General features: G+C 43.3%; 1 protein-coding gene across 2 annotated transcripts in view; it reads right to left on the bottom strand.

The window, feature by feature from the left end:
• Positions 1 to 19,143: 19,143 nt before the first annotated feature.
• The window catches only part of MYH13 (myosin heavy chain 13), a 54,414-nt gene continuing 47,633 nt past the window's right edge, over positions 19,144 to 25,924 (bottom strand). Inside the window, exons 35-41 of one of the 2 annotated variants that reach the window (XM_016121302.2) lie at positions 25,718 to 25,921; positions 24,175 to 24,300; positions 23,687 to 23,857; positions 21,430 to 21,534; positions 21,238 to 21,333; positions 19,659 to 19,793; positions 19,144 to 19,241 (exon numbers count right to left, since the gene is read on the bottom strand). In XM_016121302.2, the coding sequence (XP_015976788.2) occupies positions 19,227 to 19,241; positions 19,659 to 19,793; positions 21,238 to 21,333; positions 21,430 to 21,534; positions 23,687 to 23,857; positions 24,175 to 24,300; positions 25,718 to 25,921 (852 nt within the window). In that variant the 3' untranslated portion in view covers positions 19,144 to 19,226. The remainder of the gene's footprint in view (positions 19,242 to 19,658; positions 19,794 to 21,237; positions 21,334 to 21,429; positions 21,535 to 23,686; positions 23,858 to 24,174; positions 24,301 to 25,717; positions 25,922 to 25,924) is intronic. The other variant, XM_036223218.1, reaches the window with a different exon arrangement.

Here is a 25,924-nt window from a genome sequence, read left to right as displayed (position 1 = left end):
GAGACTATATTTGTCTTTGGAGCTGAGATGTGTCTCCTGGAGGCAGCAAATGGTCGCGTTTGTTTTTTTGATCCAATCTTCAACTCTGTCCCTTTTTATTGGTGAGATCAGTCCATTTACATTTAGAGCGATTATTGAAATATGAGGTCTTCTCATAGCTATTTTTCTTTTGCTTTCTGGTAGTTCGGTGTTTCCATTGCTTCCTTGTTTTTGTGTTTCTATTTCCTTTATTTTGGTTGGCTTCGGTGGGTTTTCTCTCTGGTCCTTCTTGTTTTATGTTATATACATTTGTTCTGAATATTTGGCCTGTCCATTACGAGTGTGTAAAGGATAGTTATATCTATAGAGCTGTCTTTTTTCTTCCATTCCTCTTTATGAATTTGGATCTTTGAATCCTCCCCTTTCAGTCATTGTTGTCTCAATTTGTCCTTATGTATGCTGAACATTCATTACTATCTTGCTATAGCAAATCTCTTCTTATTTTTAAGTTTATACTGCCCTGTTCCTAGTAAGGGTTGCACTCCTCTGCTTCTATCTGCCTGCTAGTGACCTTACTCCTAATTATGTTTTTTTATTTTTGGGTTTTTTTTTTTTGTCATTTTGTTTTAGGTGAGCTGACCCCTTTCTATATTTCCTGTAGTGCAGGCCTTGTAGTGGAGACTTGTCTCAATTTTTGTATGTCTGAAAAGGTCTTTATTTTTCTTTCATATCTAAAGCAGAGCTTAGCTGAATATATTATTCTTGGCTGGTAGTTCCTTTCATTTAATAGTTTCAATATTTGATTCCACTTCTTTCTGGCTTGCAAGGTTTGTGGTGAGAAATCTGAAGATAATCTAATGGGTTTTCCTTTATAGGTTAGTGTCTTCTTTTCCCTGACTGCCCTGAGAATTCTGTCTTCATCGTTGATTTTCAATAATTTTAATATAATGTGTTTTGGTGAAGGCCTATTTGGGTTAAGATAATTGGGTGTTCTTTTGACTTCTTGAATCCAGCTCCAGCTCATTCCTTAGATTTGGGAAATTCTTGTCAACTATTTGTCCAGCAATGCTTTCTAATTCCTGCTCCTTTTCCTCCCCTTTGAGAATGCCCATTATTCTTATGTTTCCTCTCCTGATGGTATCAGCTAGTTCTTGCATTTCTCTTTCATTATTTTTCATTCTTCGGTTTCTCTCTTCTTCCTTCTGATTTATTTCTAGATTTCTGTCTTTAATATTACTGAGGCTTTCCTCCATTTGGTCAACTCTATTTCTCAAACTTGCTATTTCATTTTTCAACTCTTGCAGTGTGTTTTTAATCTCTAGAAGTTCTATTCTGTTCTTTTCGAGGGTCTCTGTTACTGTCAGTGTTAGCAACAGTTTTGGTAGCATTTGCTTAGATTCCCCTGGGGCTCCATGGTGTTCTGTCTTGGAAGGTTCAGGGAGAGGTGCAGTCTGAGTTGGGGAATGGGGGCTGCAGCTCAGCCTCGGTTTTGCAACCGTGGCTGGTAAAAATCAACTGTTTTTCTCTGCCAACCCCACTTTCCTGCCATCCCCATTTCTCTGCCTTCTGCCCTGATGACTAGGTACTGCCACCGGCCACATGCAGCTTATAGCATTCCCAGGTAAGGCTGTTCAGGGAACTTGCTGCTCCTTCTCACCTCCTCCTCCTCCTATAGGGAGCTCCAGCGGCTGCGGGAGGAAGCTTCTTTCTTTCTCCCAGTCCACCGCCTGACACCCAGGTTTCTGACTTGTAGTAGCTCTTATGCACAGATCCCACACTCAGACATGCTGGTGTGCAGTTTGGGTGTTCTTTTGTTGAGTTTTAGATATTCAGTTTTTTGTTCAAGGGGAGACATCTGGGGATGTCTCTCACTCTGCCATGTTTCTGATGTCACTCTCTCTCTTTATATATGTAACTTCCTGTAGACAAGTTTTTATGTATCTATAATATCAGCAAAGATAATCCTAAAGGATGTCTTCAGTTCCTTGTATTCTAGTTTCTTTTTAATTTCAATGTGAAAGGCCAAAATTGTATCTGTAATACCTGACCTGCCTTTTCCCCTAAAGTCCCACAGGAATGAGGTGGAGGAGGCTTACGTGGATGCGGTCTCCAATAGACTAATCAAGCCATGGACAGAGCCATCTGAGCAGGGTCACCAGCAGAAACCGCTGAAGAAACCAGTGCTCTACCACTGCTTTTGTACCCTCAGTGTCAATGTGAACACAATGAGAAATGGAAAAGACATGTGAGAATTATAATGGAAATGGTTTTGACCTCACAGACTCCCTGAAAGGGACTTTGGACTTCTAGAGGTCCACAGACCACACTTTGAGAACTGATGCACTATGACATTGACTCAACTGGGCGAAGAATATTTGATAACTTCCAAAGGACAGTAAGCCTTAAGATGATGATGATGGTAGTGATGATAATGACGATGACAGCTGCCATTTATTGAGTGCTGGCTGTGTGTTTGGTCTTGTTTAATCACTTCATATGAACTGTCTCTTTTAATTCCTATAACAACCTATGAGATGCACTTTACTATTTTCACCTCACAGATAGGAAAACAGGTTTGCTATGCCCAAGACCAATACCTAGTAAGTTGGGGACCTGTAACCTTTATCTTCTTGGTTCTTCTGGACAACCCATGGGGAAATGAAGGCAGAAGGATTGGTCATAAGAAAAGTGAATTGAGTTGCAGTTATAACTGATCTCAGATTGATTCCATGGAAATTGAATGATAAGGGGGTACGTTAGAGTTGGTATGGTTTTTCAGCTTTGGGCAAGGGGGATTGTCCTTTATCCTCTTTCTGCTTGGTCATTGGAGGTAGACTTCCCTGAGCAAGAGGGCATGATCCTGGATGAGGTGGCTTTCTTGGGTTTAGGGCAATTCTTGGGGAGGGACTTAGCTGAGAGCTGTCAGCTACCAATAGTCGCAATAGTGGTAATAATGAGTGGCTAGATATCTGAAGAGGAGTCTGGGAGGAGCACCACGGCACCTTCTACAGGGTCTGAGGTTCAAGATGGTTGAACACTTTAGTCCATAGGCTGGCTTTCAATAAAGAGAGAGCTTCACCTCTGGGGAAGGAAGGGTAACTAGGATGATAGATCTCATAAGCTCCAGTGAAGCCAGCTGGATGGAATTCATGGAAGACAAGACACCAGTTTCTTCTAGGTAGGAGGGGTCTTGAAACCATCAGACTCAGACTCCACCCAATGCTAGAATCCCTTCAGCATCACCTGAAGGGAAGCCCCTCAGGTTCCATCTGAACCACCAGATGACGTGGACATGCTTTGCTGTTTAAAGTTGGGCAAATCAATTTCCTTGTCTTTAAAATAGAAATAGGAAATGAGGAGCATGAGAAGCATAGGGAATGCAGCTAGCATCAATATATTGGCTAGGTGGAAAACCAGAGGAGAGAAGGAGCAATTAGAAGAATTGTTTTATAAACTATATAAACGTCTAACCAATGTACTGTATACTTGAAACTAATTAAAATAAAAAAATAAGATATAAATATGATATAATGACTTACCTCACAGGACTATTCAGAGGTCAAAGGGAGATAGGGAGAGTAAGAATATTTTGTAAGTAGTGAGCTCACCTGCTTCTGTGTTAGACAATGTTAGAACATTCTTCTTTATATTAAGCAGGAATCTGGGTCCTGTAACTCTTACCCACTGGTCTGGATCCATTGGTCTTCTACTTTATAGCAGTGATTCTCATTATGTGGTCCCAACACCAGCAGCATCCACATCATCTGGGAGCTTGTTAGAGATGCAGATTCTCAGGCTCCTCCCCAGAATTAGTGAATCAGAAAATCTGGAGGTGGAGCTCAGCAGTCTGCACTTTAACAAGCCATTCTGGTGATCCTGAGATATGCTAACGTTTGAGGACAGCTTATCTGGAACACAAGTTTTCAAACTGTGAAGAAAGATTTTTTTCCCCCAAAATCTATGTAGACTTACCAGGCAGGACTAGTACCCACTGCATGGCATAAGCCAGACTCACAACACCAGTTCTGCAACACTGAAGATGTGTCCTGTTTAGTGGTATGGGTCCACTGACCATGAACTTGGATTCACACCAGTGTCAAATTATTTTAAAAGCTTCTAAACACTCTTAATTTCTGTAGTTACCTATGGGAGACCATTAACAAACAGCTGAGAGGTGTGCACTGGTTCCTGGACCACAGTGTAAGTAGAATTGCTCCAGATCTGTGCTACTCAAGTGTAATGTGCTGACTAATCACCTGGAGATCTTGTTAAGGTGCACATTTGAATTCATGGCATCTGGGAGGGACCAACCCAGGGGTTTCTGCTGTTGCTGCCCAAGCAGAATAGAAAGGCTCTAGACTAGAGTAGTGCATAACATGTTTCATCTCTTATCCCTCATGCATCTACCTAAATATCTGAAGCTAGCAATGGTACTCTCATTCCCAGGTTTCTTCACAAGGCTAAATATACCAATTCCATCACCTGTTCTTCAGGCAGCAATGTTACCACACTGCTACCGCCTAAACCAGCCTGTCCTTATGCATACTATCCACTCTCTGCCCCTCAGCTCACACAGTCTCTTCTCTTCATCTCTTTCACCTCCTCCTGCCATTTGGATCTATTTTTCAGTATTTCCTGGGCTGGCTCCAGGCCTCAGGGGATTTTCAGATCACTCATACTTCTGGGAAGCTTTTCAAGCTGGAGGAAGGAAATCACGCCAGAGATGGACAGTGCCATGTCACCTGAATTGAACACCAGTAACCTGGGCTTTCCCATCTCCATCACCCCTTAAAGCCACCCTGGGGCGATTGAGAGGCTGGGAGGACAGAGGAAAGAGGGGTCCTTCCTTGGCTGGGGAGAAGGGTTTCTCTAAGCAGGCCAAGATGAAGTAGACTTTGTGACAAAGCTGACACTTTTGTGACATTCTTCACAAGGATCCTTCCTCTGTTCCTGCCACCCCAAACTCTCTCCTCCTCCATCTCTTAGGACTTCCCCGAGCCCATCCCACTCCCTTGAAGACAGGCTTCAGCCAAAGTTTTGTTTCAGAAGATGTATTTGCTGGGAAGGACCAGAACTGAGCTAGTCTCACACCTTAACATCTCAGCAAGGATTCATTTATCAAATTAGTGAAAAGTTTGCCTAGGCAAAAAGGCAGAAAACTCAGGGGTAGATAACTTTAAAAGATTATATAGAGATTTACAGGGAAATAAAGATTTAAAGAGATTAGAAATTCCATTTCATTACCTAGATTGTGGGCTTAGCTGACACATCCATACATTTTCACATGGCTATGATCAGTATGTATATATTAACTTAGGCATCTTTCCTTTAACTTTTTTTAGTAAACATATCAATATATACATCTTGATATAGCCAAATGTCATTCGTGCTTTTGCTTTTAAAGTATACATAACTCTCTAAATATATAAACCTTCCAAGTAATCCTAGACTAGTGAGGTGATTGCAAGTTCAGGCTTCACCACTTACTAACTGTGTGACATTAGGCAAATTCTTAACCTCTCTGAGCCACACCTGTAAAATGAGGACAAAGTTAGACCTTACGGCATGGAGGTTTTGTGAGAATTAAATGAAATGTATAGTTCTTAAAACAGCACCTAGCACATAAGAAGTGCTCAGTTAATATTAGCTGCTGTTATTATAGTTATTACCATAAGGTATTCAGGCAGTCTTCTATTACTAAGCATTTTTGATTATTTAAAATTATTTTATTATTACCATCAAAATGCTGTTATAAATGTTTATTCTTTCCAGAAACCTCCAGAGACTGCCTCTTCTATGCTAGAGGATTCTAAGGTGAAGAGTGTGGCCTTTGATGGAGTTGGCAGTTTAGTGGTGAAGAGAAACCAGGAAACGACAGATATACAATAATCAAAGAACCAGCATAGGAATTGTTGTGTGACTGCAGATGGTTAGGAGAGAGGAAGTGAGCCAGATGTAAATCAGGAACCACTCGGAGGAGAAGCTGACGTTTGAGGTGAATTTCAAATGTCTTTAAGTGGAACATATCACCAACATTTGTTGTGTATTTCACTACTGTGTTCCCACTGCTTAGAACTGCTCCTGGTATGTCATAAGCCTTTGATCAATTCACTGTTCAATGGATGAGTTGTCTGCTTGCTCCCCAAAAGGAGCAACACCCCAGCAGTGCCGCCAAACAGCTGTGGGCCAGCCTTGGGTTCGGATCCCAGCCATATTCTGATTTGGGCCCAGATGTTTTGTCTGGCTCCACCCAGATCTCTTCTTCCTGACTCATGGGACAGGAAACTCCTGACTGTGAAGTACGCCTCTGAGCAATGATCTTTCCCTGCTCCTGTCAGCGGTGAGAGGCCCTAGAGGGAATCTGGGTCATTGGTAGGGGAGGAAATGATGTTACATTATGAGACATTTGACTCTTAGGGAGTGGTGAAGGATGAGAGATATTTGCGGGGTCTGAGCGCCAACTGATTCAATAGTGAGTGAAGAAAGACATCCCATACATATCCTGTATCTTCGAATCTTTTATTGGTAGTGGTGTCTCTTTTATGAGAAAGAGACAAGTGAGGATAAGTATGGAAGAAAGGAAAATGCCCATCGGCATTCTTAGATAGCCTACTTTGTGCCAGGGAGTTTACAGACGTTGTATGGCTTTGTCCACATGATGACTTTGTGGGAAGACATGGCCAGCCCAGTTCCAAAAGTGAGAATTCGACTCAGCAAGCCCACAGCAGTGAGTTAGTGAGCCCTCACAGAGAATAGTTGGTGTTCCCCCACCCATAAGTGCCTCATCTGGAGATAGAAACTTGACCTGAGGGGAGAAAGTAGAAATACATCTCCTAACTCTCAGCTCCCGAAGTTTGGGTGGAGTTGGTCTCTTGTGACTCAGACCTGACCTATCAAAGCTCCAAACCCTCCTACTACCTCCTGACCAGGAGCCCAAACATCTCGAGGAATCAGAGCCAATGAAAACAAGCCCGGGGCTTTTGCTGGAACTCCTACGAAAGAGAAGCTTTTTGTTTAGGCTGCTTAGGCTGCTAGCATAAGACTTTAAGATATAGGATATAAGTTGGCCATTTTATAATCCTAAAGTGGCAGGCTTTATGGGAATAAAGTTAATTTAGAGAAGCAGAACTGAGCAGAGGAAAAAAAGAGTAAAAAAGGAATCATCTGAAAACGTAGATCCAACCATGTATTCGTGAATCCAGTCAGTCTGAAGATTGACTGCCATTGGAATTTTCGTTTGAGCCAACCAATAAATCATCTTTTATTCCTAGACACTTGGAAGTGACTTTCTGTCACAGCTAAATGAGTTCTTATGACCAGGGTATAGCAGTGGAATTGGGACTTGGATGGCACTTTTCTTCCTGTCTTCCCCACTTCCCCACACTCTGCAGGATGTAAATACCCAGTCCTGAGAAGTTCTCTCAACTTGTTGCCTTCAGTAAGCTGATCTAGCAGGACTAGTGGGAGGTTGGTGGGTGGACTGGGCCCTGCATGCCTCAATATCTTTTTGTACAGAATTGCAGATTTGTTTTGACTTGAATTTCCTTGGTTCTACTTAGTGGTATGCTGGTAAATGTTTAACGAGTAAACAAATAAAGAGCCCTGTTTCACAGTGTTTGTCAATTTCTGCAGTGTGAGTATTTTCACTATGGCCTATTTCAAGCTACCAACGGATTATCACTGGATGCACAAATGAGATGAGATGTGAGCAGCACACTATTAGATGATTTTTCCACCATGCAGATTTATTAGCTGTAAATAGCCTCAAGAGCGGAGATAATAATAAAATGTAGTACATAATTAGGAAGTTATAGTGTCGAATTTTTATTACCTTGGTTTTTTAACATAATTTATCTTATTGTAAGTTCATATCATTTGGCTTTTTAAAATTCTTTTTTTTTTTCTTCTTTTTGTTGTTCTGATTCGGTGTTTTCTGCGACCTTGTCTTCCAGTTTGCTGATTCGATCTTCTGATTCATCCAATCTACTGTTGAATCCTAGTGTATTCTTCGTTTCCATTATTGTATTCTTCATTTCTGTCTGGTTCTTTTTTATGGTTTCTATGTTCTTTTTTATGCTTACTATCTCTCTTTTTAGGTTCTAATTGTGCTCACCTATTCTCCCCCTAAGTTTGCTGAGCATCCCTATAACCATTATTTTGAACTCTTGGTTGGTTGCTCGCCTCCATTTCATTTAGCTTATTATCTAGAGTTTTCTCCTGTTCTTTCATTTGTGGCATGTTTCATTGTTTTTTTTTTTTTTCAATTTATTAGTCTCTCTGTATTCATTTCTATGTGCTAGGAATATTTGTTTTGTCTCTTAGTCTCGGCCACATGGTCTTATGTAGAAGGTGTCCTGTGTGGCCCAGTGGTGCCCTCTCCCTGATCCCCTGTTCTGGGGGCTCTGGATATTTGTGTGGGTTGTGTGTGATCTTCTGTTGTAGCCAAGCCTTTATTGATGTTAGTACATCGGGGATAGGATTAACACTTGGGCTGACTAACTGTGGGAATTGGCTGTGCCCACAGGGTATGAGTTGCTGTGTAGGGGCTGACCCCACTGAGTGGAATTTGTCCTAGCAGGCTTGTGTACTTGTTGAGACCACCTTTTGTGTGTACCACTTATGGGACTAGTCAGGAGTTGCTTTGTTGTGGTCTAGCACTAGCCTCTGGGTGCGTTGGTTTTGTGGCCCCTTGGGAGGGGCTCCCCAGTAGGTGAAGTTCAGCTGTTGCCTTTGATTGCTCAGAGCTACCTGGTGGGAGATATGAAGAGATCTGCAGATAATTGTTGCCCATGTTAGATTTATAGGTAAGTGGAAGAAACAACACCGTAGGCCATGATCAAGTTATTCCCTATATCTGATCTAGGGCTATTTAGCAGAAGGACCAGTGCTCCTCAAGGCCTGATACTGCCTGTCAATTGCCTGTAAGTCTCTGAAACTTGAAGAGTCTCTGGGTGATATGCGTGTTAGGTGGCACAGGGATCCCAGGAGTCTCCTGGGGCTATTCCGTAAATTTCCCCCTGCCACAGCAGTGTCAGTTTACATGCCAGCGCTGTCTCGGTGGCTCCCTGTACAAGTTTCCAATCATAGCAAGGCCAGCTGCTGCCCACCTCAGTCCTGCAAACACCTGAGCTTTGTTTAAAAATTATTGAAGCTCATGGGCATGACTTTGTGGCCCACCACCAAAAGCTTCCCCGATGAACAGAGTGCTGTTGTTTGCTGTTGAATTCATGGCCCAAGGAAAGCACAGGAGGGAACTGGATTGCCTGGGAGCAGGCTTGCCACGGGTGATTTGTGGATTAGGTAGGGCGTCGTCTCAGTGAGGCACTGGGCCATCAGGTCTATACAGCACCAGATTTGCTGCCAGTTCTGGAACTGTGGGCTCCCACCAAAGTCACATATCACTGTATGACCTATGGCCATCTGTGATGGGCCCACAAGACTCCTGAGATCTGCCTAAGTGATATTGTATCTTGTGCTGGCAGCAGTGATCTTCCTGTCACTGTATATTCCCTGAACTTTGCTCACTTTGCTGGTTGAGGTCTGTTGACTACGCACAATGCGCCACCCCAGGGAAGGGCAGGGCGGGGGAGGCTGCCTGTCAATGGGCTGCAGACACTTTGTGGCTTGAATAAAGCTGAATCTTAGAGAGACAAGGGCCATCAGGCCAATGCAGTCTCAGTTTTGCTGTAACTTCTGTGCCCACGCGTTCCCGCTGTAGTCGTAGATCACAGTGAGACCAGCTGCCGTCTGGGATGGTCCCACAGGCCCCTGTGATTCTCCCATGTGATATTGCAGCTCTTCCAGACAGCAGAGGTCTGCCTGCAACTGATTTCTCCGTAATGCCTGCACTGTGCTAGCCAAAATTTGTTGCCTGTGAGGATTGTGAGATGCAGGGGAGGGGCAGGATGGTGGCTGCTATCTATCAATAAGCAGCCTGAGTCAATTTGTGGGTTGGGTGGGGCGGGCCTCAGGGAGACAATGGCCATCATATCAATACAGTCTCAATCTTATTGCAACTTTAGTAACTGTTCACGCATTCCCACAAAAGTCACAGACCACAGCAAGACTGGCTGCTATCTGGGATTGGCTCACAGATCCCTAAGATCTGCCCAAGTTCGTGCTGGCAGTGGTGATTTGCCTGAAACTGTCTCCAAAATGCGGGCTCAGAATGCTGGTTGCCAACTATGAATGTTTGGCCCTGAAAGGGTGCAGAGCCATCCAGCAACTAAAGCCCCAGGCAATCTGCAGTCTGGGTAGGGTGGGCTGATCTCCTCAGGCCAGCGCTTCCTAATGACTCTGTGGGACGGGTCTGCACAGTCAAGCAGGGTCTATAGATTGCTCTGTAGGGAGCCTGACTAAGGCACTATGGTGGCTGTCTGGCCAGTCCTCGTTCTGGAGCCAGGTAATGCAGTCTTTCCCTGTATGAATCCTGTGTGAGCCTCTGACTCACTGCTGATGCTCTGGGTGAGTTGTCCATGGTGAAAGAGCCTGTGCGTGGGCTGTTTAAAGGAGTGTGTAGGGTTTTGGTCTCTTTCTGTCTTACTCAGATGGCCAAAATCCCCTCTGATTTTTATAGTCAGAGTTTTTGGGAACTCCTCTTCCTGGGCAGAGACCCTGGGCTGGGTACCCCCAAATAAGTCTAGGACCCTTCTCTCCTTTAGGGGGCCTCTGCAGCCTTGCTGTCCCTCCTGGTATTCCTCTACCACCCATGGGTGCAGGACCAGCCCAATTTACGACTTTGCCCCTCTTACCAGCTTTGATGTAGCTACTTCTTTATATTATCAGATATACGTGTTACGGTCAGCTGGACTTCAGGTAATTCTCCACGCTGATTATTTTACAATTCGGTTGCAATTTTAATGTGGACCCGAGAGGAAGTGAACCCTGTTTTTACCCAGTCCACCAACTTCCTTTCCATTCTCTAATTTGGCTTTTAATAATGTCTGTGCATAACAACTGGCTCAAAGAATTTCTTAAAAGTTATAATTAGCACTTGTGAACTGGTATGAGATGCTTCCAGTACACCACTGATGCCACTTAGATCCCAGAGGAAATAACTGTTTTTTTTATGGATTCGAGAGCTATAAGTCTGAGCTCTGGTTTAAATAAAATAAAGGACCTGGAAGCAATCCTAAAAGCTTGATTTTGGTGAAGGACTATGCCAAATTGAAATGTGCAATGAAACTGAATGTGTCATTAACTATCTGAATGGGATTTATGACCTGTAGATGTTCACACGCTGCAGGGAGGCAGCAGTATTACTTTGCATGGTCAGCTGGTCCTGCTCCATAGGAGGGGACATGGAACAGTGAGATAGATGTGCCAGACAGGGGTGCTGTATTAGTTAAAACTCCAGCAGGAAATAGATGGCACACCCAGCTTAGCATAATGTGAGGAGTATTTGAAGAATAAAGTCTTCAGAAAAGTGTGGGCAGAGGGGACCAGTTACTGGAGATGGAGACAGAGAGGGCTGGGGAGGTAGGATAGGAAATAGGACTTTTGACTGAAGAGAGGGAGACAGGGAATAAATACCCTTGACCTCATTCTCCTTCCCTCTGGTCTTCTCAACCAAAAGCTAGAGAGCAAGGAGGGAGGCCCATTGTTGTCAATTCCTTGGGGACACTAGAAAAAGGTGACTGAAAGGTGAAATGGCACAGGCCCTGACGTTGGGTATCTTGCTGTGGGGTGGACACCCTAATCCTTTGTCTTGGGTCTTTTTTCTTGAGCCTATTAGAACTGCCATGGGCTATCTTCACCTTAGAGACATTCAGGTCTGGTCACCTGCCCTTGCTAGAGGTAGGGGGCTGTTTGTGGGTTTGCAATGCTTTCTCTTCTATCCTGGCAGAAGTCCCTGGGATCAGGAGAAAGAGGTCTGGGGAACAGACTCTTGGCCATGGTACCACACTCCAATGCCAGGGCCATCACTAGGACCACCTTCTTCCTGACTGGCCAATTCCAGGCCTCCATTTCAAGATTCTGCAGGGTCCTCTTCAATGGACACTCATTCGGGCGAACCATGGCCCAAGAATCAGGAGACCTGGGTGTCTCGTTCTGATGCTATATCCTGAGGGGTTACCCAATCTAATCACTAATCTCAATTTTTTTAAAGTAACTTTTTAATTTTTTAATTATAGTTGGCATATAATATTATATTAGTTTAAGTATACAACCTAGTGAGTAGACATTTACATAACTTAGGAGTGATTACCTTCATAAATCTAATACCCATCTGGCACCATTCATAGTTATTATAATATTATTGACTATATTCCCTATGCAGTGCTTTATATCCCCATGACTATTGTGTAACTACTGATTTGTACCTTTTAATCCCTTCCCCTTTTTCATTCAGCCCTCAACTACCCTCCTATGTGGAAATCATAAAAATGGTCTCTGTATCTGAGTTAGCTTCTGTTTGTTTGTTAGTTTGTTCTGTAGATTCCACATGTAAGTGATATCATATGGTATTTATCTTTCTCTGTCTAACTTATTTCACTTAGCATAATACTCTCTAGGTTCATCCATTATTGTAAATAATGCTGCAGTGAACACATGGATACATATGTCCCTTCGAAGTATTGTATTGGGTTTGTTCGAATAAATACCCAGACGTGGGATTAATGGGTCCTTCTTTTCTCTTGTTGTAGGCTTTGTATAAAGTCTATTTTGTTTGGTATAAGTATTGCTACCCCAACTTTTTGTTTGTTTTTTTCTATTTTCATGAAATATCTTTTTCCATCCCTTTACTCTCAGTCTGTGTGAGCCTTTTGATCTGAAGAGAATTTCTTATAGGCAGCATTTGTAAAGGCCTTATTTTCTTATCCATTCAGCTACCTTATCTTTTGATTGGAGCATTTAATCCATTTTCATTTACATTTATTGTTGATAGATATGTAGTTAGTTTTTTTTATTACTCATATTTTTAATCCTTTTTTCCTTCTTTTTAAAGAAGTCCCTCTAACATTTCTTGCAATACGGTTCGATATTGATGAACTCCTTTAGCTTTTTCTTTTCTAGAAAGCTCTGTGTCTGTCCTTCAATTCTAAGGGATAGCTTTGCTGGGTAGAGTAATCTTAGTTGTAGGTTCTTATTTTTTATCACTTTGAATATTTCTTGCCAGTCTCACCTGGCTTGCAAAGTTTCTGTTGAGGAATTAGCTGACAGTCTCATGGGATCTCCCTGGTAGGTAATTACTTGCTTTTTTCTTGCTGCTTTTAAGATTCTCTCTTTGTCTTCAACCTTTGGCATTTTACTTATGTGTCTTGGTGTGGGCCTCTTTGGGTTCATCTTGTATGGGACTCTCTGTGCTTCCCGGGCTTGTATGTCTATTTCTTTTGCCAGGTTAGGGAAGCTTTTGTCATTATTTCTTCAAATAGGTTTTCGATTTCTTGCTCTCTCTCTTCTCCTTCTGGTACCATTAACTAGCATCATCCTAGTGAACTCATCCCTGGATATCATATTCCATGACACATATTATGTAGTAGAACATTTTCACTATGTTCTAGCAATAGGAGCAATATTCGCTATTATAGGTGGATTCATACACTGATTCCCATATTCTCAGGCTACATATTAAACATGACATGGGGAAAAGTCCATGTCCTGATTATATTTGTAAATGTCAATATGACTTTTTTTCTCACAACATTTCCTTGGTGTATTGGGTATGCCACGATGCTATTCCAACTATCCAGATGCATATACAATATGAAACACAGTATCATCATAGGTTCACTTATCTCAATAACAGTGGTCATTTTAATAGTCTTTAAAATCTGAGAAGCATTCTTGTCTAAATGAGGAGTTTCAATAGTGGAACTGCCAATCACCAACCTATAATAACTGCACCAATGTCCTCCACTATATCATACATTTGAGGAGCCTACCTATGCCCTTTTGATTGATTTCAAGCCAATATAAGAACCACTATGTCTTTCTCCATAAGCAAGATATTAGTAAAATTTATATAACATTGTCCAAGTTAAATTATAGGTTAAAATCCTTTGTATCTCTACGGCATGTCCCTTCCAACCAGGCTTTCAAGATGCAACATCATCTAAAATGGAAGAACTTCTACACTGTCATAACCACACACTAATAATTATTTTCCTAATCAGCTCTCTCATACTTTATGTTATTTCACTTTACATTAATGACCAGCCTAACCTATACAAAAACAATAGATATGCAAGAAGTGGAGACAACCTGAGCTATCCTATTGTTATTATTTTAATTATAATTGCCTTATCATCACTACAAATCCTTTACATAGTAGATGAGATTAACAATCCATCTCTGATTATCAAAACTATAGGCCACCATTGATACTGAAGTTAAGAGTATATAGACTACAAAGACTTAAATTTCGATTCTTATATAATTCCCACATCAGACCTGAAACCAGGAAAACTACATCTCCTAGAATTCCACAACTGAGTGATATTGCCCATAGAAATAACGTTCTGAATACTAGTCTCATTCAAAAATGTCCTACGCTCATCAGCTATACTTTCTCTAGGCTTAAAAACAGACACTATCCCAGGATAGGGATTTTTGCCTGCCCAGTCTGCTGTTTGTGGGTATCATCCTCAGATGTGGCCCTGGGCGGTGCTCCAGCTCGTCTGAAGCTGGCCATCAGGTGTGCCAGCCCTGGGGGCTCCTGGGAGGGGCCCCACTGTAGGCCAAGTTCAGCCTCAGCCTGTGCCCTGCCCCAGGCCACATGTCATGAGCCACCAGACAATCTGCAGATGGTCACCACCCATGTTGGGCTTGGAGGTGCCTCAAGACACCAAGCTGTGAACTGATACCATCTGCTGCTAGTGCCCATCTTTGGGCTGCTCAGCAAGAAGTATGGGGCAAGCTGAGGCTGGATGCTATTTGTTTGGATTTTGTGAACCTTTGAGAGATTTTAAGAAAGTCTGCAGCATGCACCAAGATAGCCCATTTATATGGAAAAGCCACTGGAAGTGGCTTGGATGGGCTCACAGTTGGGTGGGGTGGGGTCTCAGAGAATCTTCAGGGCAGTGTTAGCCAGGCTGATGAAGACTCAGGTATGTTGGCTACCTGAATCTGCACTTGGGAGGCACAAAGAAAGAATGGATTCTGCCAGCACTTCTGTGAGAAAAGGGCCTCTCTAGCCCTTGCCCTGAAGCCAGACAACTCAGTTCCTCCCCTGCCAAGATGTCCCTGGCATCTTTCAAGCTGCCACCCCAGTGCTAGAGCTCAGAGCTACTAAGTCTTTTGGCCAGTGGTTAAGTGCATGTGTGCTGGCTCTTAAAGAGGAATGCCTGGTATTCTAGCCACCCTCTGTTTCACTCAGTCACAATTTCCTCTGGTTTTCAGAGCTAGAAGTTGTGGGGACTTCTCTTTCTGGCACTGGAATCCTGGGCTGGGGAGCCTGGTGTGGAGCTGGAACCCATTACTTCTCTGGGGGGACCTCCACAGCCGAGATATCCCTCTTGAGTTTTAACAACCTCATGTGGGTATGGGGACCAGCCCATTCTGCATCTCTGCCCCTCTTACGCAAGGTGGCTTCTTCTATATGTCTTTAGCTGTATGACTTCTGTTCAACTAGACTTCAGGCGACTCACAATGATGGTTGTTCTGTAGTTTAGTTGAAATTTTGATGTGGTCATGAGAGAAGGCAAACACAATGTTTACATACTCTGCCATCTTGACTGGAAGCTTAATTTGAATTTTCTTATCTGCAAAACCAGGGGCCTAGACCAGATTCCTCAAGGACCCTTCTAATTACAAGACTTTAGTAGTGTAATCTTTAGGTTATTTGCAAAATGAAAAATGTATCTTTCCACAGCCAGGAGGTGGCAGCAAAGCTCTGTTTTGAAGGGGCCCGTAGGTCCCAGTAGGCTCTGCTCTCCAAGGCCTCAGAACTCATCCAGGCTTAGTGGCTAGGTTTTGCTGTTGAATCATCATCATCATCATCATCATCATCATCATCATCATCATCATCATCCTTCTTATTATCACTATTGTTAGTAAACCAACCACAACGCCATCTCCAATTTGGGCAGTACTGCACAGTCGAGGAAACTTTCTGTACAATATCACATAGAAATCTTCCAATGACCCAATTGTGTAGGTAGATGGTGCTCAGACTTTCAGCCTCATGTTGAGGCTCAGAGACATTCTTTGACTTACCCAAGTTTTCCTGGAAAGTATGATGTGCCAAGATAGAAACCCAAGCTCTGGTCCTGCGCACTCTCTATCTCACACTGTGTGGGAGACCCGAGGCGAGGTTCCCTCTATCTCCCTCTTCATTTTAAAAGGGACAGGGATGCACAACCAAAAAGCCCAAGAGCTTAAATTTGGCTTCCTACTGCGAGCTAGAATTTGACATGCAGATACTGGGGAAGAACACTCAGTACAGGAACCTCATCTTTACTCCCATCTCTTTTTCCAGTCCTTAGACACAAATCTTTACTTTATTCTCATCAGAGCAAAGTTGGCATCTAGGCATGAAAGATTCTCATTCATTCATTCATTCATTCATTCATTTCTCCATTCAATAATTGGGATTCTGATGTGGTATAAAACACTGCTATGCCCTGTGAAGGGTACAGGAATGTTCTTTCTCTTCTAACTCAGAGATCTGGGGACTCAGGGCTGGGATGTGGGGGCCAGGCAAGTACAGAGATACTTGGGTGGCTTCTTTCTAAGAATCCCCAAATGAACTGGGGAGGACTTGAGCAGATGGAATTCAGATCTGCTTTTGTTGGGATGTCAGAGAGGACTGGTATCATAGGAATTTTATTTTATGACCTCCAACTGCATGGTGTATTATCTCCTTAAACCAGTGGAAGCCCCTTAGAGACTGCCAAAGCCCTAGGCAGTTCTTTATCTGGACCCCTGTCTTACACTCTACTCTATGTCCTGAGGTCATGTCTCCCTCTCCCAATGATGATAACAGGTTACCAGGGTGCTAACTATATACCAGGCTCTAGATCAAGGGCACTTCTTGCATATTCTTATTTACTTCCCAAAATATTTCTCTAAAGTACTTTGTTATACTCCATTTTACACATGAGGAAGCTGAGACTTAAAGTCATGAAGTAATTTGCCCCAAATTACAAAGTTTGTGAGTGGTAGGCAGGACTGTGACCCAGGCGAGTTCCGCCCAGGGCTTTTACCACTGCAGCACATGCCACGCGGAGGGAAAACTCACCTCTATGAGACTCTGTGCTGTATGGCAAGTCTAAAGAGCAGCCCTCTCATTTCTTTCTCAACATTGGACAAGCTTTACCTTGTCTGCAACACCTCTAGAAAATGAGGGCATTAATATCTGCTTGATCTCCTTAAGAGTTTGTTGGGAGACTGGAATGAAAAGGAGAAAAACAGGCATGTGAACACTTAGCATGATACCAAATTGTTCTGTGTATTTGAAATGGTATTATCATTCTTATTGGGGAGGTGATGTGATGGGGTTGCAGGAGGGATGGACTAAGGCCTGATATTTGAGGACTTTGAGAATGCCCTCAAAGTTTCCTTGTCTGTAGAACTGACGAGAATGAACATTGTTAATAGACTCTTTCATCTTAAAGTTTAACAATGTTGCTGCTGATGGTGGTGGTGAACATGGTGATGATGGTGAGGATGAAGGTGATGATAGTGATAATGGTGATGATGATGATGGTGACAGTAATGACAGTAGTGAGGATGGTGATGATTGTAATGATGACAGTGATGATGGTGATAATGGTGATGTCAGATATCTGAGATCACCTGACCTCAGCATCATTTCTTGCCAGCCTTCCTCAGCTTACGGCCCCACTTTGTCAAAGGCATGTGAGGTGAGCTGGTGATGGGATGGAGGAGAAGACCTAAAATTCCAGCGAGAAGGGATGATCCAAGATGTTAGAGGATAGTGTATTTGTTACTACCAGTTAATGGTCTTATTAAGATATAATTCACATATCATATAATTAGGTGGCTTTTAGTTTCTTAACAGAGTTATACATCAATCACCTCAATAAATTGTTGGACATTTTTATTACCTCCCCCCAAAAACAAAACCCCTGTACTCCATTACCCAACTCCCCATCTGCCCCAGTGAAGCTATAATTTTTAGTTACCTCTGCCTTGCAGAATGAGAAAGTTGGGTTTCGGAGAGGAGACTAACTTGCTCAAGGCCATGTAGTTGGTATGTGACAATATCAGGATTTTATCCAGATGTGTTGGAATCCAAAGCCTATGCTCCTGAACACACTGGTCAATTTGCCAGTGAGGTACCTCAGGTTCCGAGAATACATGTAGGCACTCCAAGGCAAAACAGCTATGGCTTTTAAGTGGTCAGGCTGGGACTCAACTTTAGTATTGGCTTCTAATCCTGTTCTGTTCTACCTTGCTATATTCCCACCCCCTCAGGGTAAGTAAAGCAACATAACTAGTATCAGTGGCATCCCTAGAGTTTGAGAGCAAACCCTAAAACTAGCGGCTGCTTTTCTATCGGTGCCTGGTCTGAGGCTCAGCCTGGACTTTGGAAGTCAGTGGCATCTGCCACCTGCTCTCTTTACCTTTTGGCCCTGAGCACCATGAGGAGGATCCATACAGCTGGAGAGAAGTGACTCCAGCCAGAAGGAGGAGCAAGGCTTAAAAGATAGGCAAGCCTCTATCTAGTCTTTTCAAAAGCATCTATCTTTCCAGGAACGTATGCATTTGAGAACACCTACTACCTGCTCAGATGTTTGGAAGCTGTGGGTAGGTCTGAGGGGAGTGTAGATGTGCTCCATAAGAGGGACGGGATGGAAAAGCAGAGCTGCTTGGTGGAATGACCCTTGCCTGGGAGTCTGGATTTTGGGGTCTAGTCTCCACCCTGCCCTGGACAACTGCAGTCAGAGTGCTTAATCCATCCGAGCTCAGTTTCCTTATCTGCAAATTTATGGAGAAAATGGGGAACTAAATTTGAAAGAATCATGAGTCCCTAGGAAGAAAATGTGCTACAGTTACCTGACCAGGTTTTTATTTTTAAATGCCAAGGAAGTCAGTGATTTATTTGACAATGGGTTGGATTTCTACCTTTCTATTGGGGCAAGGAGGCCTCACTTGCACATTTCTTACTTTTATATGAACAAAAGATGAGGCAAGGATCTGAAAAACACTCCACAGAAGAGGAATGGACCATGATAATAAACACAGTAAAGCCAAGTATCTGAGTAGTTAGGAGAATTTATTTCTCACAACATCTCTCCACTCTTTCGGTGGTGCCCATGGCAACAGGCACCAGAAGGACCTCATTCTTCCATCTTCTGTGGAAGAAAAAAAACCATACACAGGATATGAATCACACCGAAGGCAAGGCTGAGTATCATCTTCAAGTGGGGTGACTAGAAAGGCTGGAACTTCAGACAAATATTAAGGAATGGTTTGTAAAAACAAAGCAAGTTAAGCGCCTGTAGAAGGGATGCATCCGCTGGAAAGCAGGGGTTTATTGGATAGGGCCTCCTGCAACAGGGAGAAACTGGGATGATAAGATGTATGCCTCTTGATCCCTCTCTACTCATTCTCCTGAGGGACTGAAACCATGGGATCCTAGCTAAAGTAGTGGCATCTGTGAGGGCATGACCAGCAGCAAAGAAGTGAAACCCACAGTCACCTTCCAAATTCTCCCTGGTGATCCCTTGGTCATGGGGCTCAGGACCTCTGGGGAAGAAGTCTGCTCTCACCTGGCCCCCCACATCTCTGCTCTTGGCCCTCAGCTTGTTGACCTGGGACTCGGCAATGTCGGCTCGCTCCTCAGCCTCCTCCAGTTCGTGCTGGACCCTCCGGCACCTGGACAGCTGTGTGTTAGCCTGCTCTTCCTGAATGGAAGACAGAGGGGTAGGAAGCTGAGGAAGACCTCTACTCAGGCTCTGAGGCCCCTAGTCCTTGCAGGCCTCTGGGGAATTGGGGAACCAGGAGAGCTTGGGCTTCAGATTCCCTGACTACAGAGGATAGAAAGCTGAGCTCTTCAGGGGCGATGATCCACCTGTACCCCTCTTCCCACACTCCCCTCCTCTATGCCATCTATGCCACTGAAGCTTTTTGAATAATACCCAAATCCAGAGTCCTCCCAAGGCATCTAGAGGTATCAGAGACCAATGAGCTAAATTCCTTTTGCCCTGTTCCTGCACCCAGCACAATCTGCCTGTGACCAGGCCATTGTATGGATCTATTTCAGAGTGAGCCAAGGGTTCCTGACAAAGGTGACCTCTTGGACACCCTCCAGGCTAGCTAGTCCTGCTGCAACTGTACTAATGTGATGGGCATGAAACTCTCCTCCCATGTAATCAGTTCAGATCTACTTCTCTGAGGTCGGGATGGAACTGACCAGCCTCATGGGAAGGGAAGAAAAAGGACAAGGAAAGAAACCACATGTCCCTCACTTATCTAGGGCTGGGTCTTCCAAATTTTGTTTCTCAGAAAGCTAGTCCTGTGGGATAGGATGCTCTGCACATAATAAGAAGGTTCCTAGGTCCATTAGGGTGAGAAATGTTGCATTCTAGAAGGCCTCTTCCACTTTGAAGAGTCAATTACATACAATCTACAAAATCGGAGAAATCTTTGAAGTAAAGCAACCAGTTCAACTTTTTAACCCAGCATTTCCCAGACTATTTCTTTTCTGTAAAAGAGTCCCACATCCCCCACAACTCCCAGCCTTGGCTTCTTGCTATTAACACCCCTCCAGACCTAGTGTCCCCAGAAGATACTTCGGGAATTTTTGGTTTCAGCCCATGCCACTTCCTCCATTTTTGTTTCCCCTATTTGATCAAGGGCAGATGAATAAGGATGGACTGGAGCAGTGTGAGTTAGGGAGGGCTGGGGCAGGACTGGGTGGTGGGGACGAGGGGGTGGGGTGGGCTGGGATGACGTGAACTAGGGTGAGGTGTCTAAGGTCAGCCATGGGCAAGGAGGGCTGGTGGGGTGTGATGAGATGGTTAGGAAGTCAGGATGAAGCGCGGCTTACAAGTGGACTAAGATGCTCTGGGGTCTTGGGGTGGGGTAGTGTGGGGTGGGCTGAAGCAGAGTGAAGGGAGGGACTGGGCTGGGCCATGTGAGGTGAGGCAAGAGTCATAGAGGAAGTGGAGGTGGAGTGGGATTGTATAACACAGACCAGGGGAGGGAGGAGGGCAAGTGTCTTTGTGTTTATAGCCTATGAAAACTCAGGCCTCAGGCTCCGCAGACTCTAAGAAACAGGAACACACTCTCTCTCAGGGATGGGGGACACCCAGGCTGGCATGGGCTCCCTGGATCTCCAATACTCACAGCTTCCTCCGCCTGCCTCTTGTAAGCCTTCACTTTGGCCTGCAGCTTGTCCACTAGGTCCTGGAGCCTGAGGATATTCTTGCGGTCCTCCTCAGCCTGCAAAAGAGCATCTATACTAGGGGCCCCCAAAGGCACTGCTGCTCTGATGGGACCTGATCGATAAAACATTCACTGAGGTTTTGAGACCTCTACCTGGTAAGTCATTTCCTTGACTTTTCGCTCATATTTGTGGGCTCCCTTCAGAGCTTCAGCTCCCCTCTTCTGTTCAGCATCAAGCTCGTTTTCCAACTCCCGCACCTAGGTGTGGTGACGAGAATGCAGAATTCAAGTTAGATCTCTCATGGACTCATGGGTCCATCATTTTAGGGTGAACTTAATATCCTCTGATTATATTTTGCAAAAATATCTCCTCTTAGGGCTCAGAAATCACATTTTATTCACAAGGCTGCCACTACTGCATGCAGTGGCTTTGTGCAAATGAAAACAAGATTCTCTCTTTGGGCAGGGGCAGCCCAGGTGCATACAACTTGGCTATTGGGTTGGGCTTTGCAAAAGACATCCCTTCCTCTCAGGCCACGCAGCTTGGCGAAGCTGTGCTTCAGCTCGGACTTGTCTTTGCAGGTGAAACCTGCTTGAATGTTCATAGTGGCCCTGATTCCAGATCAAGTAAGGCAGCGGGGGGCATGGAGAGAACTTGCACCAGGAATAGCCCAAGGTGTGCTCAAGTTCCAGGTCCTGCTAATTGATCCAAAGCAAGTCAGCTGCCCTCACTGGGAATGAGGTTGTTTTTTTGTTTTGTTTTGTTTTGTTTTGTATTTAGGATGGAGATTATAATTCCTGCCCAAGCTAACTCTGATATCAGAATCAAATTAGACAAAGAATGTGGAAATATTTTTTAAATGATAAAGTGCTACATGGGTGTTAATTTCATAGCTGCTTCCACCTTTCTTGAAGTCTTGAGGGGAGAGGACAGCCATCAACAACTCAGGTCACCAACTGTGGCCCCAAATCCATAATCCAGAGAGAGCCAAGAAGTAGGGGTGGCAGCCAGCCACTGAGAATCCCAGCCACCACAGATGGAATGCAGCTTTGGGCTTGCAGACTCACTAGATCAACCGTGAAATTTACTAGTGAAACTGGCTAACTCTGGGTACTGTTCCAAAAGAGACCTCCAACCTCCACCCGCTACCGCACCAGTCCTGTGAAACTGCCTCCCTGGGAGTGGCTCTCTGGGTCTGCGTAAAGTTTACAGAAACTGGAGGACTTTCAAGGTTCCTCACCATGCAAGGGAGGGCTCCCTGCCAATCTGGGAATCAAAGAATTCTGGAGGGTGGCATGAGTTCTGGTCCCTCCCTCGGGGGAGGGATCCATGAGAATGACAAGCCTAAGCTCATTTTAATAGAATAGGACTGAGAATAATGAAAAATAAGCATTTAAATAATTTTTTTGGAAACTCTAACTTTCATGGTGCTTACTTTTGTTACTCATGCCTTGTAGTTTTTAGCCAAAACAAAACAAAAAAATCCTTTCACATTTAAAGTTTATAAGTGCTGGTGACCACCTCCTTGGGAGGCTGACATAAAGAATGACTTCATTTGAGTCTTTCCTGCTGGGAGAAGTAGTTCCGATCTCTTTGCCTCCTCCTCCTCTTCTTTCCCTCCCACTCTCATTTCCTCTCTCCCGGTGACAACAGAGACATTTTGACAACCTCCCCCACAGAGTCCTTCTCCAAAATGTTAACTGGTAGTGGAGTCCATTTTAAAAACAAATGAAATGAACCATTATGGGCCTAAAGGGGGGAAAAACCCAAGAGAAACAGAAAACAAAGAAACTAAACAACTATAAAATACGTTCTTAGATGGAGAAAAAGCAGACTGTCCTATATGGGGCATTGGCATTCCTGGTGCACTAGCCTGGAGGAAGTGCCCATCATCCTTCATTTAGGATACAGTGAGAAATATACCAGAACTGCAGACTGTGTTTAGAGGTTCGGAAATCTGGGAAAGGAGTGAGACCCAGAAGTAGGACACGGAGGGAGACTACAGATATTATATAGGATGGGCTGTCATTTATCAAAGAAGAGGTTGGTTCAAAATTTAAATTCCACTAAAATGTGTAATTTTATGATTGTAAAGTACACCTCTCCCTATTTATGCACATCTGAAACTATGTAATACCAGAACATTTAAAAATGTCATTATACTATAGTTATTGAGGCATAAACATTCTAAAGTAGGTATGTGTGTGTTGGGCTGTAGGGGCTAGTGAAAGAGCAATAGGTGTGGAAATTGGCTCACAGGGAGTTTTGCAAGTAGTCCTCAAACTAAGTCTGCGGTCTACTCAATCAGTGGCCACTTTCCCACCACCTAAATTTCTGAATTGTGATTCTGCCTGGGGCTGCTGAACTGGATATCATTTTGAGAGTGAGAGCCTTCTCGAGTCACTCTACCCGGTTCTCCAGTTTCTGGATCTGCTTCTTCCCACCCTTCAGGGCCAGCTGCTCAGCTTCATCCAGACGGTGCTGCAGGTCCTTCACCGTCTGCTCCAGGTTCTTCTTCATCCGCTCCAGGTGGGCGCTGGTATCCTGCTCCTTCTTCAGCTCCTCGGCCATCATGGCCGCCTGGTTAAATTCACAGAAAATGTAGGTGGGCTATTTGCCCATTCCTACCTGGAGCACACAAAAGATGCTGTTAAGGTTGGTACTCTGCATGCTGATATGGGCTTCCCTCACTCAGCCATCGCTGAGGAAGTATAGCACTTCTCCTCATTTTGCCTCTGCTCTGTTAATCTCCCCAGGAAGTCACCACTGACTGCTGGTACATTTTAAAAAATAAAACCTACTTGTTTAGAAGCCCCTTTCATATATCTCCTACTTGTTTAGAAGCCCCTTTCATATATCTCCCAACAGCATCTCTGAAGAGAAAGAATAGAGCTCACATCTGTGATGGCTTTCTTGGCCTTCTCCTCTGCATTTCTGGATTCCTGGATAGAATTCTCTACCTCCACCTGGCACTGAGCTATGTCAGCTTCCAGTTTTTTCTTGATATTAATCAGGCTTGTGTTCTACAAAAAAAGTTAGATTCCAGAGGTATGTTCCATTTCTTATTTTTCACATGGGGATTTGCTAGATATTGTTTCATTCTTGACAAAACAGAAGGTCCCGAGACAGATCCAAGAATTGCACATAAAATAATTGAATAAATGACAAAGGAAGACTTTCAAATATTTGAGGAAGAATAGATTATTCAATAAAAGGTATTGGAACAAGGAAATGATTGATAGACATAACAATATAAAATGAAAAATAATTTTAATGATCAAAATATACCATAAATGGAATTGTAAGAGTGAAGACAAACTGAAATACATTTGCAATGTATATTACTGAAAAAATTCCCTTCCTTAACATATAAGACAAATCAATAAAAAAAAAGGGGGGGCAAAAAATACAAATAGGTAAGATACACCAGAAGAAATACAAGTGGCAAAAAAATGTGATGAAATGTTCTGCTTTATTAGTAATCAAATAAATAAGAATTTTGAAAAAGGTGTATTTTCAACAATAAAATTGATGAAGATTAAAAAATAATAGCTAGAGTCTTTGAGAATTTATAGGAAGGAGCTCTCACATATTTTCCCAACAGGATTAAAAAATTAGGACAACCTAATTAAAGATTAATTTACAATATATTATAAATATCTTTACTATTTGGACTATGAAGTTTTACTTCTAGTAATTTATTTAATTCTAGGAATTTAAGGAAATAATAATGGATATATGTGAAAACTTAGTTATAAAGAAGTTTATCATAGCAATCTTTCTAATAGCAAAGATTTTTTTTTTGCAGAACAATGTAAAACATCCAACCATAGAAGATTGATTAAATAAATGTCATAATACACAACTATAATGGCTCTACTTTTCTGCCATTAAAAATAGTCGTAGAAGACTAAAGATGTAGAAATATGTTCATGACACATAATTACATGAAAATAAATTGCAAAAACAGTTTGATCACATTTTTACAAAAAATATATTTATGTATATAGACAGGGCTTAGAATGAAAAATCTCAAATACCAACAATATGGTTGGTATTTTTCTTCTATTCGTTTGCTTGTATTTTTTATAATACGGAATTTAAAAAAACTTTTATAAAAATAATTATTTTGAAGACAATTTTAATTTTCTAAGATTGTGGCTTAAATGTTATTTCCTCTGTGAAGACTTCTCCAGCCCTTTCATGTAATAATCCACCCTTCCTTGCTCTAATTTCCCAACAACATGAATGAACTTTTGCCTTCAGATAAAGGAAAGCTAAGAAATTCGTCCATCTAGAGTCAAAGTATTTCAAGAACTAAACTAAATGAAACTTTGTCTTAATTGCTAGTCTGGGAGGAGAGGTGGGGGACTCCTGTCTATGGTGCTGGTCTCCGGCCTGCTGCCAGGCGGACCTCAAGTGGAGGGAGGATGGACGCACCTGGGAGTGCAGGAGCTGCACGCGGTCGCTGGCGTCCAGCAGCTCCTGCTCCGACAACCTTCGGGTCCGCTCCGTCTGCTCCAGGGCCACCTTTATCTCCTCTAGCTCCTCCAGCAAGAGACCATTCCTGCGCTCTGTGATGGCCAGCTGCTCCTTGAGGTCCTCGTTGTTCCTCAGGGCGTCGTCCAGGTGCAACTGGGAGTCCTT

Source organism: Rousettus aegyptiacus, unplaced genomic scaffold, assembly GCF_014176215.1.
Source record: "Rousettus aegyptiacus isolate mRouAeg1 unplaced genomic scaffold, mRouAeg1.p scaffold_m13_p_6, whole genome shotgun sequence".
NCBI lineage: Eukaryota > Metazoa > Chordata > Mammalia > Chiroptera > Pteropodidae > Rousettus > Rousettus aegyptiacus.
Note: the sequence above shows the minus strand (reverse complement) of the source record. Positions and strands in the feature narration are given on the sequence as shown.